The 16,724-nt window shown below is 51.4% G+C and overlaps 1 protein-coding gene across 5 annotated transcripts in view; it reads right to left on the bottom strand.

Moving 5' to 3' along the window:
* Positions 1 to 8,978: 8,978 nt before the first annotated feature.
* EHMT1 (euchromatic histone lysine methyltransferase 1) overlaps positions 8,979 to 16,724 on the bottom strand; it is a 113,639-nt gene continuing 105,893 nt past the window's right edge. For all 5 annotated transcript variants that reach the window (XM_082067653.1, XM_082067657.1, XM_082067655.1 and 2 more), the window contains 3 exons: positions 13,503 to 13,581; positions 11,443 to 11,618; positions 8,979 to 10,753 (listed from right to left, as the gene is read on the bottom strand). In XM_082067653.1, coding sequence (XP_081923779.1) covers positions 10,570 to 10,753; positions 11,443 to 11,618; positions 13,503 to 13,581 — 439 coding nt within the window. In that variant the 3' untranslated portion in view covers positions 8,979 to 10,569. The remainder of the gene's footprint in view (positions 10,754 to 11,442; positions 11,619 to 13,502; positions 13,582 to 16,724) is intronic.

Raw genomic sequence — 16,724 nt, 5'->3', positions numbered from 1 at the left:
ATTTCTAGCACTCAAACATAAGTAAATATTTCTATCTTCCAAATCTGAAAATCAGCCTGAAGTGCAGCTGGCTAAGGCGAACATCCCGACACCACTTGGTTTCTTAATACCAAGGGCAACAACTTAAAAGGTCAAAGAAAAAAGAATAACTAATCTGAACAGTGAATTAACTTCCTCTAGCATGAATACCTGCTAGCTTACAAAAGCATGGTTGATTGCCAAAGACTTCTGGTAAAGCTTCGCATTTGGAGCTGGGTTGTTTTTCCAGAGTAGAACTGAGTTAGACAATTTGTCTAGTTCTAGGCACTACTTGGATGTTTACACCGATTTAAAAAAACAGCTTGAAAATTGTCACATGTGCCAAGTTAAGTGGCAGCAAGGACTGACTGCAGAAGAGGTATCTGAGCTCTATTTCACAGTCCAGATTTTTCCTTCTCTGTTTTGCTTCAAGAAATAAGGCTTGATAACATCAAAACAGCGCGTCCTTAGGTCCAGCTCTCAGCTGGATGAAGTTGTTGTGGACATTGAAGCTGCGTTTGCACAGGGATCTCAGTTCTGCAGGTCTGTAGACCAGGCGGCACTTATTTCAACTGAATTAGCAAGAAAGGTCTGGAATGGTTAATTGAAATTATTTAGCCATAATGTTTTGCTCTTCTCATCCTTTACCCAGCATAATGTTTTCTAAATTGAATTCCTTTAACAGAACCCAATATGCAGCAAAACTGTTGTTCCAGAGAAATGGAACAGCTCAGGTCTGGCTGATCATCTCCCCCACAGCTTGTGGGGCAGCAGCTCCCAGTGACCCCTTTTGTGCTCCCATCCTCATCCTCTGCCCAGCATCAGCAGGAGCTGGACACCACAGCACCGAGGTTCCCTTGGTCCAGGTCTGCAGGGCAGGGATGGCACCAGGATAGAATCACAGGGTGGTTTGGGTTGAAGGGACCTTCCCAGCTCCCCCAGTGCCCCCCCTGCCATGACAGGGACATCTTCACCAGCTCAGGTTGCTCAGAGCCCCGTCCAGCCTGGCCTGGGATGTCTCCAGGGATGGTTCATCCACCACCTCTCTGGCCAACCTGGGCCAGGCTCTCACCACCCTCAGGGCCAACAATTTCTTCCTCCCGTCCACCTGAATCTCCCTCATTTAGTTTAAAACCATCAGACCCTGCTGAAGTCTGTCCCCATCTTTCTTCTCAGCCCCTTTTAAGTACAGAAAGGCTGCAATAAGGTCTCCCTGGAGCTCCTCTTCTCCAGCTGAACACCCCACGTCCCAGCCTGTCCTCGGCAGGGCTGTGAGGAAGACTCTCCACTGGGACCTTCCCTTAGGCAGCTGCATCTTCCTTCCCATGCTGGAAGGGCAGGGAAAGCTGCGCTTAGCCAAGCCACACATCCCTGCTCTGACTTGTTTCTGCATGCAATCTGTGAAGAATTGTGGTGACATCGCAAATAAATGGAAAAATCTGGTTTTGCACTGAGATCCAGGCACCATCTGAAACAACGTGCACTTGTACCCGCAGGGCAGGTTTCTGCAGGCAGGGCAAGTGCAGAGGCAGCGAACCGCACGTTCGTGCAGCGGCAGAGGGGCTGGCAAGCGCTCTGCCAAGAGACAGAAGCAGCTCTCAGCACCTGCGCGGGGATGATCGCCCACCAGGCACCCAGGAACACAACCCTCAGAAAGCAAGATGCGCCAGTTTGCATAAAATTGACGTTTTGCACAGAGAAACCATGTAAAGTATCGTGCCCCGAAGCGGAGGCCACTGTATTGGGGGAGGTCACTGTATTGGGGGAGGTCACTCATCTGAAATAGCAGACGCTGTGCTGCTGCGGGAGAACTGGAGAGCTGCTCGTTATCACAGAGAAACAAGGATTCAGCAGCCACACCACTGAATGCAGCACATAACCTGTGGTTTAACACCACCTTTACCAGCAGAGACGTGCACAGAGTTCGCAGGCCGTTTGGGATTCTCTTCCCTTCTCTGCAGTAGGTTAATGAAGTTTGCAATAGGACTTTCACAAAAAAAACCAAAACTAATAACAGCACACAACACAACTGGCCCCCACACACCAGACAACCCTGCCCAAACAGTGAAGGATGTTTTCCAGGCTAGTTTTATAGGAGCAGCTCAGGCCTCTTAAAACCCAGCAGTATGCCAGGTCTTCATCTCACCCAATATCTCTGCAAGTTCCACCTCAAATCCCTGCTGTTCTGTTCTTCACCTTGGAGCAGGAGGGTCTCCCCAGGCCAGCTGGAGCAGCTGCACCCTCAGCTTTTCGTCACTTGGGGTGATGTTTTCAAATGCTTGGAGGCGAGTCTGGAGCACAAAGGACCACACAATCTGCTGGGAAGTTTTGTTCCCATTTTACTGGTAAGAAAGGAAGGCAAAGAGATAAGTTCCAGCTAATGAGAGGATGCTTTGCACGGGGTGGGTAAGAAGATTCATGGCACTACTTAAAACTTAGCGTCCTTGTATGGAGGCGATTAAGAGACAAGGTGGGTTTGCTCACCCACCACCACATGCAACCAGCCCTGGGGCAGAGCAGCATCACGTCTCACAGCCAAGCAATTCAGCAACATCTGAGTTCAAGAAGAGGATTTATACCCAGATTAAATTCAGGGATAGCTTAGGCAGAGAGCGCATCCGCACAAAGTTGCTCGAACCCATGTTTTGCTCCCATTTAAAACCAGCAGCTCAGCACCTCTCCCCGCTCCAGCCCCTGCGCACACGCTGCGTGCTGATGCTGAGCATCACCTATCCGCTGAGTCAGCAATTCCTGCTCTTTCTCCACCATGAGGTGTAAAGCTCCAGCATCCTCTCTCAAGTACCCAATTCGACCCGTTCTCCCTGGAAAAAACGCATCTGCCCCAGGAGATTTGAACCATGGGCAGAAAAGCAGCTCCAGGCGCAGCAGGAGGGAAAACAGACACTCACCAGCAGAACAAAACACTTTCATGCCACAAAAGTTCCTAAAGTTCTCCCAGCCCAAAACTCTGTCAAAGGGATGCTCATGATATAAACAAGAATATTCTCCCCAGTGCTTCTTTACTCATTTATACAGTCATTTTGTTAATGTTGCAGACCATGTTTGCTGTTTGCAAATTCCCAAGCAATTTATTCCAGCTATTTTCCTCCAACAGCTGCACAACTAGCTGCACAATTCTCTTCCCAGCAGAGCCAGAAGAAAAGGATATTTGTCTTATTATGTCTGGGTGAAGCTTATCTGCTTATTTGCTGCTCAGAATTATATTTACAGAGCACAACAAAGACAAAACCAAGTGCATTAATTGCTGTTGCTCAGGTGGAATATTTCCTGCCCACTCTGAGCCCTGCATCAGAGGGGCTTTATACTTTATCTAGTATGAGCAAGGCACACAAAAGGCTTTTATTATTTACCCATCACCGCTGTTTCATTACAACTATATTTTCTGAAATAAGGAAGAAAAACCTCAATGATTTCTTGCATGTTGTTCTGCTTTTCAAACGGGGATTGCTGATTTTTTTTAAAAGCTCGTTACAAATCACAAATACATCACCATTTCCATCAACCTCGCCCTGAAAACACAGACGGAGGCTCCTTCAGAGGACAATCAGGTGCTTTACATCCCCAACACGATGGGCTCCAGACACCTCCCTGGGCTCCCAAGTGATGAGCACAAAGTGACCCCCCAGTGACAACTTCTAGCCCAAAAAACCTTTATATTTTCCACCTTATCAACACCACAAACCTCACCTCACCGCATTACCTCTGCTCCAGCTTATTCAGCTACATCCTGCTGACCCTGTAGCAATGCAGCAGAGCCCAGAGCAAACACCAGCACCCAGCACCGGTGTTCTAGATCATCCCCAAATGGCAGCAGCAGTGTGGGATGGGGCTTAATTAGTGTGTAACGAGGCACAGATGCACACTTTCTCCCCTTTCCATGGGGAAGAGAAAACCATCCAAAATGCACCTGTGGTTCCTTTGGTGTCCCTGTCCCGCTCCCCAGCCACCCCAGTAAAACTAACTCAGCCCAAAACACGCTTGGCTCTGCCTGGGCTTGGAAGCATTTTATGCCCTTTGCAAACCCACCCTCAGTGGATCACTGGGCGCGTAGGATCCATGTGTGTACGACACTTTCTATTCCTGCAACACTATTAAAGATGGGAAAGTTGGCTAATTAATCCCTCTTAAAATAACCGGCCCTTTTCCGAATGTAACCTCTGGATGTTATTGTTAGATAGCAGAGCTCCAAATATTTAAACAAAGTCTTGGCGTACCGTGCTGGTGCCCTGTTCCTACCAGGTCAGCTGGGGAAGTTTGCTGTGGTGACCAATTTAATCCCAGCCAAACATCAGGTTGTAATGGCTTAAAACCAACATTGGCAGCCTCAGGGTGTGAGCCCTCTGATCCCAGCAGGTCTGGAGGGGACAAGGGCATTCATTTTAGGTACCTGCAAACCTTTCAGGTGTCCAAGGATGGTGAAGAGCTGCTTAATAAACCTCAAGTGTTTTGGACACCTTCGCTAGTGCTGAGCACGAGCTGATCAGGGGTAACATGGTCGGGACCCTTTTATTGCCCAAATTTCCTTCCACTTCCCCGCCCCTCGCAGAGGGTCTGGGGGGCATTTATTCCTCACAAATGCAAGCTTTCCGTGCAAGGGGCATTTCCCTGCTGCAAGTGCTGCTGAGGGCCCCTGGATGCTGAGCTCCGGAGGAGCGATGCTCGCCGGGCTGGGCACGGGGCAGCGGGCAGCTGGGGCCAACGGGATGAGCCCCGTCCTGGGAAGGAGCAGCAGGTTGTACTGGGTTCCTCGGCACGGGGCCAGCGGCTGCGGTTTCTCTTGGCCCCACAGTGCTGTTCCCCACCTTCCATGGCACACAGATACAACCCAGCAAGATGTCATGGAATCACAGGATTATTGTGGTTGGAAAAGACCTTTAAGATCATCTTGTCCAACCATTAACTCAGCCGTGGCACTAACCCGTGTCCCTAAGAACCTCATCTATTCAGCTTTTAAACCCCTCCAGGGATGGTGACGCCAGCACTGCCCTGGGCAGCCTGTTCCAATGCCCAACAGCCCTTTGGGGAAGAAATTGTTCCCCAGATCCAACTCAACCTCCCCTGGTGCAACTCGAGGCCGTTTCCTCTGCTCCTGGCGCTTGTTCCTGGGGAGCAGAGCCCGACCCCCCCTGGCTCCAAGCTCCTTTCAGGCAGTTCAGAGATCAGAAGGTCTCCCCTCAGCTCCTGTTCTCCAGCTGAACCCCCCAGGTCCCTCAGCCGCTCCATCACACTTGTGCTCCAGCCCCTCACCAGCTCCGTTGCCCTCTTTGGACACTGCCCCGGTCCTGCTGGCCACACAAGTGCTGGTACAAGCCAAGATGCTGGTGGTGTCATCCCACTGTGTCTTCTGCCCAGTATAAACAGCAACATGAGAGCCCCAGCAGCTTCTTAATGTGGTCGTCAGGTGCCGAGTCCTCTTTAATGACTCTCATTTCAGTTGGACGGAAATTAAAAGGCAGAGTCGAGCAGGAAAGCTCAGGTGTGGGTCTGACCTTGTTCAGCCTCCCCCTCGCAATGAACACAGCAGCATCGCGCCCCTGTTTGCAGGCAGTGTGGAGTAACATTTGCTTTTTTCTGGGGATTTACTCCATTATTTCTATTCCCTGGGGAGGGGATGAGGGATTGAACCCAACCTCCCCCGGCATCGACACCATCCCCACTGCAGACTTCCAGCTCCGAGCTCAGCCCGGTGCGAGGCTCTTGCAGCCGGCAGTGACGGTGCCCATGGCTTTTCATCCTGCCCCGTAGCACTAGAAAGGAAATTAAAAGGGCGATAAGGGAGCCCTTTCGGCAGTCGAGGGAATATTCTGTGCTATCGGCGAGATAAACTAATATTTCTTCCAGCTCTGGCAGAGGCTCAGGAATGAGATGTGGGGTGAAACTATATGTTTATAGAGATTTTATAACTCTCAGCTGCCACTGCTGGGTGGCGGGATAACCATCCGCCTCGCTCACGGCTCCTCAGTGGTGGGGTCAGCTCTGCCCAATGGAGAGAGGGAGTCGATGAAGGGGAAAAGCCAGTTCAGCGCTGGTATTTCAGGGTCACTTAATGGTTCTGCTGGGCCAGTTCAGCCGCAGGGCGGTGGATGGGGCATTTCGGGTGCCTTTCTAACACCACCCGTGCCCAGCAGCCCCCAAGAGACAAGCCGGCAGATCTCGGCAGCTCCCTGACCTTCACTGCGGGAGGCCCAGTGGGAGAAGAAAGGGAGCAGGGATGTCCCACACGTGGAAGGAGAGCGGTGTCTCCCCCAGGTCCCTGAAATTGGGGTTTTGCCCTGTCACCCTCCTCCCAGCCATGTGGGTGAGCATAGGATGCTGCGGGATGCACAACATCCCCCCAGCTCAGCCCCAGCCCCTATCTGAGCTCAGCACCCACATCCAGCCGCGGTCCTGCCGTGCGACCACGGGGATGCCCCAAAGCATCGCATGATCAGAGCCAGGATCCCCAGGAAAAGGCAAACGAACAATTGAATGTTTCTCTGCATCTTCAGCAGAGCTGAGGGGATGCTCCCAGCCAGCGCGGCTGCGAGGCCTCGCGTCTCACTGGGCAATGGGCGAAAAGGGAAAGAAAACCCTTCCCTGCCATGAGCAAAGGGACAACCGGCTGCTTGAGAGCAAAGGCCGGAGCGGATGCTCTTGCTGCATTAAAAGAAACCTCTGTCTTAAACAAAAGCAAAAGCAGAGCTGCAGAGCTGGGCTGTGCACAGGGCGGGTTTGGCAGCAGCGGTTCATGGGCAGCCATCAATTAGCAACAGAGCAGCTTTGGATTCAGGGCAAAATAGTAACATTAAAATCGCTGCGTCCTTTGAAACGAAGCATGTGAACAAGCCGCTGGCCCAGTCGAGCGGGGTCGGCAGAGCAGCCGAGGAGGGTTTGCCCGTCACCCCAACCCTGGAGCCCCCAGCTCCAAACCGTCTGTTTTGGGGGAGCAGCAACGGCCCCTTTGTCCCCCCATCCCAGGAACAGGCGCAGAGCCAGGGCGCACTGGTGAAACAAACAGCCCTTCTCCGGCTCACCCTCACCTGCGGAAATGCAGTGGGGCATTAAATGTCTATACGTGTTTTGCGGTCATTTGCACAGAAAAGCAAAAGCATCGCCCAGCGGTGCTGGGAGTTTCGTGTGACCGTGCGTGTTCCACCTCTGCCCGTCACCGCAGCCTCAGATCCAGCCCAGCGTCGCGGGAGCCCCAGCGCTGCCAAACCCACGGGTGTTTTCCGCCTCACCGCCAGGAGCAGAGCTCATTTTGGGCAAGTTACGCTCTCAGATTAGATTTCTCTGGGGGTTTTCCACTTCTCACCTTCAATTAAAGCATATTATTTTCATTATAATGTTTAATTATACAATATTGGAAGGCGCTGTTATAATTAGCATTAGCCTGTAGTTAAATGATCTTGATGTGCGAGGGCATGTGGGTGTCTTCCAGGGTCCCGCTCGCTTTCCCCAGCAGCTCCAGCTCTTCCAGCTGCGCCCTTTGCAATTCCAGCAGCAAAACCCATGATTTTTCCTCAAATATAACCTACAGCCACTGTGTTTTATTGACCAACTGCTCTCAGGTCGCCAGACTCAGCTGTTTTGGGACATCTTACCTTCTCCACAACCAATAAAACCGCCCAGAGGAAGGAGGATGACGGCAGAGCAGGAGCGCTGGGTGAGCTGGGGCTGAAGCCGGTGGGAATGTCCCCCAGATTTTGGTGTGACAGGTCCCGAAGCTGCCGGTGGTATGAGGAGGGGGACAGGGATGGGGACAGAGTCACCCCTGCTCCTCCCACCCCCCACTGACATCAATCAGGGCTCTTCCTCCCTTTTATGAGCATTTTTATCAGCTGCCCCCGGCAGTGACTCAGGGCTGCTCATTTTCCGATGCAGGTTGATGGGGAGGGTGCGCGGTGCCTGGGCCTTGGCAGCCCCCAAACGGGACCTGCGCCCCAGGGGACACCCAAAATTGCTCCCCTGGGACCTGCACCCTGGGGGACACCCCAAAACTGCTCTCTGGCACCTGTACCACAATGGAAGCACCAAAACTGGTCCCCAAGACCTGTACTGCAGGAGACACCCCAAAACTGCTCCCCTGGGACCTGCAGCCCAAGGGATGCCCCAAAACTGCTCCCCCAGGACCTGTACCCCAGGGGATGCCCCGACACTGCTCCCTGGGACCTGTACCGCAGAGGATGCCCCCAAACTGCTCCCCTGGGACCTGCACCCCAAGGGATGCCCCAAAACTGTCCCCTCCTGAATTGCATGCCAGGGGACACCCCAAAATTGCTTCCCCAGGACCTGCACCCTGGGACCTGTACCCCAGGAGACGCCCCAACACTGCTCCCTGGGACCTGTACCGCAGGGGACACCCCGACACTGCTCCCTGGGACCTGTACTGCAGGAGGTGCCCCAAAACTGCTCCCCTGGGACCTGCACCCCAGAGGGCATACAGACACCGCTCCCTGGGACCTGTACCACAGGGGATGCCCCAAAACTGCTCCCCCAGGACCTGCACCCCAGGGGACACCCCAAAACTGCTCCCCTGGGACCCGCACCCCGCAGCAGCCCCAACCCCTGCCCAAACCCCCCTGAGCCCTGCGGCTCCTCCCGCCGCCTCCTCCCACGACAGGAACATCTCCGGGGTTTCCTCGCAAGCGGGAGACGTTCCCCTCGCCCCTTCTTTAAATGAACCCCATTTAATTGCCTCCACGCAGGTGATGGGGTGGGACCGGGGCTCCTTCAGAGCTCTGCGCAGCGCTGGGGACCAGCACCACCAACCCGGGCTCCCAAGCAGGATGACTCTAAATTAGGCAAGATGGATAAACCAAACCCGAACCAGAACAAAACAGCCAGTGACTCTGCTTCTTGTTGCCTGAAAGTCTTATTTTGCGTTCTTAATCTTCTTTTAAAGGCCAAGGATGCCGCAGGCGCCCGCCCCATCCCCATAGATAAAGAGACCAAACTCCTTTTAAAGCACTTTTTTCTTTTTTTTTCCTTTTTTTTTATTGATTTCATTGAAAACAGAACAAGAAAATGATGGGAGCCAAAACTCCTCCAAAACTGCCAAAAACATTAACAGAAAACAAAATAATAATAATAATAAACATGACGGCATTATGAATGTTCTAGAAGAGATGAACAAAAAAAAACCTGTTACTGCACTAATTACAGTATTTAAAGATATATGCAAAACAAAATTAAGATGACCTGCCCAGCCACCACACAAAAGGTGATGGCGAATTTATTCACACTACAATACTAACCATTTAAAAAAGGTTTTGTGTTTTTTTTTCCTGCGTTTTTATACTAAAATCACTTTGTTCTTTTTATACAATTGATAGTTTATATTCACGTGGTGAGCAAAAAATCACACCAGAATCAGCACCGTTTTGTTTTTTTTGTGGTTTCTTTTTTGTCGACGTTTTGTATTTTTTAGGGGTTTTCTGTGTGTTTTTAACGCTAGTCCCCAATGCTTCGGTCATGGTAAAAAATACATCAGTTCATCGAAACCTCATAGCGTGTGGCTTAAAAATTTCTCTAAGGTGCCCAGCGTTGAGAAGTGATGGGAGCAGATGAGCTGGTGGCCTCTGGGATCTTCTCGCCGCGACGTCCTGTGCGCTGTCCGTCCCAGCCGGCGGATGCGAGTCGAGGTTCTCTACGTTATATATATCATCGCTTTTCAAAGAACAAAAGGAAAACTGGTGTTCTTAAGAAGTTAGTGTCTTGTACAATCCCCTTCAAACCTCTTGATGCGACGGGGAGAGGGGAAATCCTTCCAGGGAGGAGCTGAACACTGAGTAACGGCCGAGGAGCTGGTTTGGGACTGAGAAAGCCCGGGAGGGAATGTGGGGGTGAAGGGGTTGTAAGGACTCGTGGGTTTCTTCTCATCGGAAGAGAAAATAGCGGGTGGATTTGGTAACGAGGAGGGTATTGTTCAAAACACCCTGTGGCTCCTGGGGAAAGGCCCCACCGCGACGTCCCGGAGATATTATGATTGAAAAAAAACACCGAAAATCCAACCAAACCAACCAAAACCAAGCAGCAGAACCTGCCCCCGGGGCCGCGCCAAGCGAACCCCAATGGCACACCCGCCCCGCTCCCCCCGCCTCGGCTCCTAGAAAGAAAGTCCCATCAAGTATTCCAAGTTTATTACGGTGAACTGGAGATGACTTGGCCTGAGCGACGCGCTCAGCAAACAGCGGGCGGGCGGCTCCCTCGGCTCTGACAACACTCGGCGCGTTGGGAGACGGCGGCCAGGGCAGCTCCCACGGATAAAACCGCAACGGCCGCCCCCTCCACACACAACTGGGAAAACCAGCGGCTTTCCAGGACCGGGGAGGGGACAACAACATCACGGAGGCGGATTTGCTTTTACTCATTCCTCGAGTAACAGTCGGCGGCACAGCCCTAAGTGTCACAACCCTTGACTTTCCTTGAGCGGGTGTTTTTTTTTTTTAATTTTCCTTTTTCTTTTTTTTTTTTCTCTCTTTAAATGGAAATTGAGACAGTATGTGGATCTATAGGGTTAAAACGAGTCAGTCTCTGGGGAGCGGAGCCTCAAAAGGGGCCGGATGCCGTGGCAGAGCTGGTGTCGGGGAGCCCGTTCTCCTGCGTGTCCTGGGCCGAAGTGCTCGCCTGCCGCTGGGCCAGCGCCGAGCTCGAGTGTTTGCACTTGGGTGAACCGCACTGACAGCTGAAGTATTTGCCTTTGATGTCCCAGAACCTGTCTCCGTAGTCAAAACTGCAACAGAGAGACAAGAGACGGGGTCACCGCAAAGCAAGGGGCAAAAGGGAGCACAAGACGTCGGGTCCACGGTCCTCAGTGCTGCCGCAGTTCGGTTCTCTGCAAAGCTTCAGGGGATGGAGTGTAAGGAGGAATGTTGTTTTTACACCTGACCCCAGGGCAGGGAAGGACTGACACACATCAGACTATGAATCCCTAATGTAAAACAAAGTCTCTTCGAACTAATCCCGGAATGCAAACTGATTAGTCTATTTAAAAAATTGAGCTAGGGGGAAGGGTAGCTAAAGAGCCAGAAATCCAGATTTTAAATAAACCAATATGGGGAGAGGGGTGTTAGAATTAGATGAATGACACAGGTAAACTGAGGCAGGCGTTGGGCAGTCTGTAAACCCTGAAGTACCAACCAGTGGGGAACAGGGGAGGGAATTTGCAGCTGGAATTTGGGGGGATATAAGCAGGGGCTTTTTGCCCTATTAGGTGTGCCCACCTTTAGGTAGAACACCCGGTCTTGCAAAACCATTAATAACATCTGCTTTGCTGAGAGATCCTCCCTGGGCCTATTGTATTGGCAAGGTGAGTGTTTCCTACATGGAGCACGTGGGGACGCAGCCCGAGAGCGAAGGGATGGGAGGAACCAGCGTGGAGGGGCAGAGCGAGGTGGCGCCAGCCCCGGGGACGGCACGTACCCGATTTCCTCTCCAGCTTCTATGTGCCTGGTGCTGAAGAAGGCGATCCTGGGGAAGCGGAGGTCCTGATGTGACATGAAGACTCGCACCGGGATGAGGTTTGGCTCGCAGAGGTGGTTTATAAAGCGGCTGATGTTGCCGTAGAAACGGGCGTCTATGCAGTACACCTCTCCATCCTGCGGGAGAAACGGTGCATCCTTCATGAGACAAGCTTGCGTTCGGTATTATTAATAATACTTATTTAAATAGAACAAATGACCAAACTATTCCACTGATACTCCAGAGAGTTTCAAGGAGAACCAGAGCGGGACACCCACTGTGGTTTAAAAGGACTAAACACACGCAGTTTTAAATTCAACAGTACCCTGAAAACGCAGTTCTCTGCACAGCACTGCGCCCCCACCAGCACAGGGACCTTTTCAACTGCACAGCAGCTCCCCCCGCCCGTTTGGCAGAGTGGGATTGATGTTTGGCGCAGACAGACATCGAATGGGTAAAAGCCACTGGATAGGAGAACAGGCATCTGTTCTGTCCCCTAATTGAACATGACAGTGAGAAAACACAAAGCCAGAGCCTCGAGAAAACACAGGTTTTTGCAGATAAAAGTGAGAACACTGAAATTCCCTTTCCAGAGAGCAGTAATATTTTGTCTTCCTTGAAAATAAAAGAACCCCCTTCAGGGCTTTTTTATTCCAGCAGAGAATGACTGTGCAAAGCAGAGAGCTTAATTACAGCAGCTAATTTCGGTTGCAAAGAGGCCAAAAGCAAAAGGATCCATTAGCGGTGCTCCAAGTCCCTTTTGGGCACGCACCTCACCATCGTTAATGGACGAGCTGTGCCCATCGCACACCGACCGGTGCGGGGGGGGAAGATGTCCCAGCGGCTGGGAGGTGCCACCGCACACGCTCCTGTGTCACACACAGCGTCACCAGCTCTAATTTTAATGATAAGCGACTCCCATTGCCCCCTCACTTCCATCCACGTGGTTGGTGAGGACAACATCACCCAGCACCACACGTAGGGACCATCGGGAGAGATGCGAGGTCTCCACCGTGAGAGTCAAGATGTGTTTCTCCAGGAAAGAGAAACCACCACGGGCAGCATCTCGCTCAAAGTCCCAAAGCAACCTGCACAAACTGCATCCCACCTCGCTACGAGGGTATCGGGAACTCAGTCACACAGTGGCAACCGGAGAGGAAGAGGAGAAACCATAGAATCCATAGAATGGTTTGGGTTGGAAGGGAGCCTCAAAGCTCATCAAAGTCCAACCCCTATTATGAGTATCCTCAACACAAACCAGGCTGAATTCCCTACTGCTTTTCAACTTCTTACGTACCGTTTGACCCCTCTGTTTTCAGACAGACTCATTATTTATCCTTTTCAGCTGCTGAATGCGTTTTGCTTTAAAACAAAAAAAGACAAAACCAAAAAAAGCAAAGCTTCTTTGCGTCTTGCTTTTGGCAGAAACAAAACACAGGCTGTTTTACAGCTTTCCTTGGAAGCCGCCCCACTTCTGAGTCCCCAGCTCACCTCTCCCCTCCCTTCCAAAGGAAAAGGCTGAAGTGACGGCCTTGCTTAAAAAGCTTTAGATGGCACTTTTCAAAGTAAGGTTTGTGCTCTGAGACAGCCCTCCGCAGAGCAGCGCGGGATAACCACCCGCAGAACAAGCTTCAGGTCCCTGCCAGGGTGTCTGATAGATCCCTTTATAATTGAATGAGGTTATTTTTCAGTCTTCCAGCTCATCTTTTTATGAAGAACTCACAAAGCTGCCCATCAACACAGCTGCGGGCCTGCGTACACACACACCTGAGCACCCACACCTGAACAACCGAACTCAGGATTGCCAGATGGTTTTGATATCAGAGCATCTTGCATTCAAACTGCTGTGGCCTGCACGTACCGCAGTGGCCCAGCGCCGCTAGGCTCCGTTCCCGTTTTAACAAACCCTAAGCCTGACCTAAGCAGCTCTTCATTTTGACCAAAAGGCAGCGAGGATGCAGTTCTTCTCTCCGCAGGCTTTCAGATGGCGCTGTACATCGGGATGGAGACATGTACAGTACCTTGTTGTCAAGGTCAAAGAGGTAGGAGTCCTCTTCACGGACGTCTGCCTCGGAATCCGATATCAGCTCCCCGACGTACCTGCGGACACACAGGAAAGGCAGAAATAAGATGCTCATAGAATCATGAGCTTGGGTTTAACCATTTCTTCTGGGACAAGGGACAGAAAGGGACACGGCGCAGCCACAGACGGCGATGGCAGCCGCAGCAGCGCAGGTCAGCTCAGAGCCACCCGGGCAAGCTCAGCTTTGCCAACCTACAGCAGCTAAAACCTGGCTCCAAACTCCATCTTTTCAGGGCAACACTTTTAATATTAAAAGTGCAGTCTTGCTTCCAACAAGATTTACTTTTTCCTGAGGAGTATGTTTCCTTTTGCAAATCACTTTGTTGGCCAAGATTAACACATTAATCCAATTCTCCTTATGTTCAGGGTCAGACTCACATCTTGGCTCTCGTATACACCACTGCAATGCTTGTGCTGTTTACATCCCAAAACAAAACGTTTGTGTCTGCCCTTCTTGTATTTTCCAGGATGTTTTGCCCAATGACATACACTACATACCTTTAAAAGTTTTGTTTTAAAATTCTTAGGTCTAACCTAACTCAGCAGGATCCCTGGAAGGATCCAGGTTTCTTTCTCAGTCCCTCTCAAACCAGAATAAATCGGAGCTGCGATCTGAGTAACAACCTCCTTGCTGTAAAACCTGGTGCAAGGCAGATTCCAACCAGGTCCTCCAAGCACCGTGAAGGATGTGCTGCTTGGCCTGGCCTGCTGGGAAGAAATAAACATATACAGCACCTTTCATACCCCAGACAAATGCTGGTTTCAACACAAACCCTTGTTGCAGGAGTCCCTGCTGCACTGATGTCCTCACATTTGTCTCCCAGTCTCCATCCTGAACAGTTTAAGTCTGTCGAAGTTCAACATTTCTGGCCCTGAGGGATGGAGCCAGAGGGAGGACACCAGAGAGACGCAACAGCGCAGTAGGTAAGTATGTAAGTCTTCCTGGCTTTTAATGCAACGCTTATTAATTATAAGCAATGGATTCACGATACAAATAAATATTCTTCGCATCATCAGAGACTTCCATGATCAGCAGCCGTTACGCCAGCATCCCCCTGCAGCTCTCCAAGCATTCTCAAAGTGTTAACCAACTGTATCCATTTCCCCCTGTACTCCAGGCAGCCTTTAACTCCAGGGCTGCGGAAGAGGAGACACATGAAACGTGAACCTGGAGAGGACCCACGGACTCTGGGACGAGGGATCGTTTGGCTGCGGTTCCCCAAGCCCAACGACCCGGCCAAGTCCCTCTGCCAGAGCAGGAGCCGCCACCGCGGGTGATGCTCCCGTTCGCCCCCACCGCATCTTCTTGTTATTTATTAAGGGCTCCCGTAAGGCTGCGGTGTTACTGGAAATCACAGGCTGGTTGGTGACCTAAAGCAATAGGGAGATGATGGCCAGAGAGGGAGGGAATGGCTGTAGCACGGCACGGCAGCCAGCGCAGCTGACACACGGCTGAATGACGCCACACGCAGAGGCCCCTGCTCGGGGACAAGCGCTGCAGGCTTAACAACTCACTGAAAAACTCCACCTCATTACACATTATTATTTCAATGCTACTTTAAAGACTATTCCCGTAACTCGTTTTCTTTCCAGGACTGCTTACTGATACAAACAGTTGCCTAATTTCCCAGGTCCAAAGTTAGGGAAGGATGTGCAAGAGGCACATGTTCCCACACAAAAAAGAGCTGGAGCATCAGCCCCTTCATTGAAGGACTCCTGAAGTCAAGCCAGTACCCTTCTTCGCACCAAGATGCTCAGCACACTGATGGCAAGTGACGTCTCAGAGCTTTACGCTGCCTCTCATCACCATGAGATCAGAGTGCACCCCGTGCAAAAATCAAGAGCAACAAGAAGTCCCCAGCACAGGCTCCAGCATTTTCCATGTGGAGTGGGAGACGGGACGTCTGAGGCTCCTCTGACTGGTGGTGGGGCTAAAATACCTGGCTCTGTGATCTCCCGTGGCTAAAATACCTGTCGAAATTCTGTGGCTAAAGTACCTGGCTGGATGCAGATGGTGTCTTAGTAGAGCATCGCTGTTCCGTACAGAAATCAAATATTCTGAAATCACATAATGGATGTGCATGGAAAGAACAGACCAGACCCTCACAAACCTCTGGTTTCTGCGTCCTGCTAATTCAAGTCCTCTCCAATAGAAGCCTTTAACCAGCTGTGTCATTTCCAGAAGGAACAGCTACACCGTCTGACAACCCAGCGTGAACGGAGCAGCCTGAAAACAACCCCCAGCAACGTCAGCACAGGGGGAGCAACAGCAGCTTCTGAGCAGAGACACATTCAGATGCCAGGGAGAAACCTGCACACAAGCAAACTCCTGAGCATCTGCCAGCGGAAGAGCCGAAAATCTCCACGGCAGCCCAGTGGGGCAGGGGGGACGATGCGGCTGCACCTCCTGGCACTGAGCTGCTGCTTCCAGGATGGTGCTGAGGGTACTGGAGGTCGTTAGTAGGAGGGTCTGGAGCAGATGAAGGGTTTGGGGAGCCCTGGAGATGATGGTGGGGGGTCTGTCCGGCCACCATGCTGCTGGAACCGTGCTCCTGGCTGCCAAACTGCTCTGAGTGCTGCTAAACGCTCCCTGCAGAAGCTGCTGGAGGAAAAGCACACACAGAAATGGAAAGGAAAACCAGTTTTGGAGTGACTACAGAGAAAAACTGAAAGGTATCTGAAGTACGGAGCCAGCTGCAAAGCGGTATGTGTGTAAGAAAGGCATTTACACACAGAAACAGTCCGGACCAGCAGAGTTTTGCAAAATAAAAGTGTTGTGAGAACTATCCTGGATTTGTCTCTCACGCATACGTGAAAAACTACAGAATAAAAGCCATCCTTAATGCTAATGCAATTATCATCCTTCCAAAGCAGAGCAATAACCTCTGTACAAAGCGACCACCTGCTCAGGGCTCTAATCCAGATGTTTAATACAAAACGCGCTTCCACGGAGCTGCTGCGTGCAAGTGGCCCCCGAGCAGAGCATCACCGGCACCAGGGCTGCTCGCCAGAGACGAGGAGAAGAAACCAAGTCTATAGGTTGCCCATACAGAATCACAGCAGGGACATCAGTGCAGCTGGATTGAGGACAGCGAGTTGGTGAGTTGAGTAAATAGTGTGTGTGTATGAAAGTGATGGGGACAAGGAGTGAATGCATGGG

This window comes from Streptopelia decaocto (genome assembly GCF_964273445.1).
Source record: "Streptopelia decaocto genome assembly, chromosome: 17".
Lineage (NCBI taxonomy): Eukaryota > Metazoa > Chordata > Aves > Columbiformes > Columbidae > Streptopelia > Streptopelia decaocto.
The sequence above is the reverse complement of the archived record's forward strand: the minus strand, read 5'-3'. Positions and strand labels throughout refer to the sequence as shown.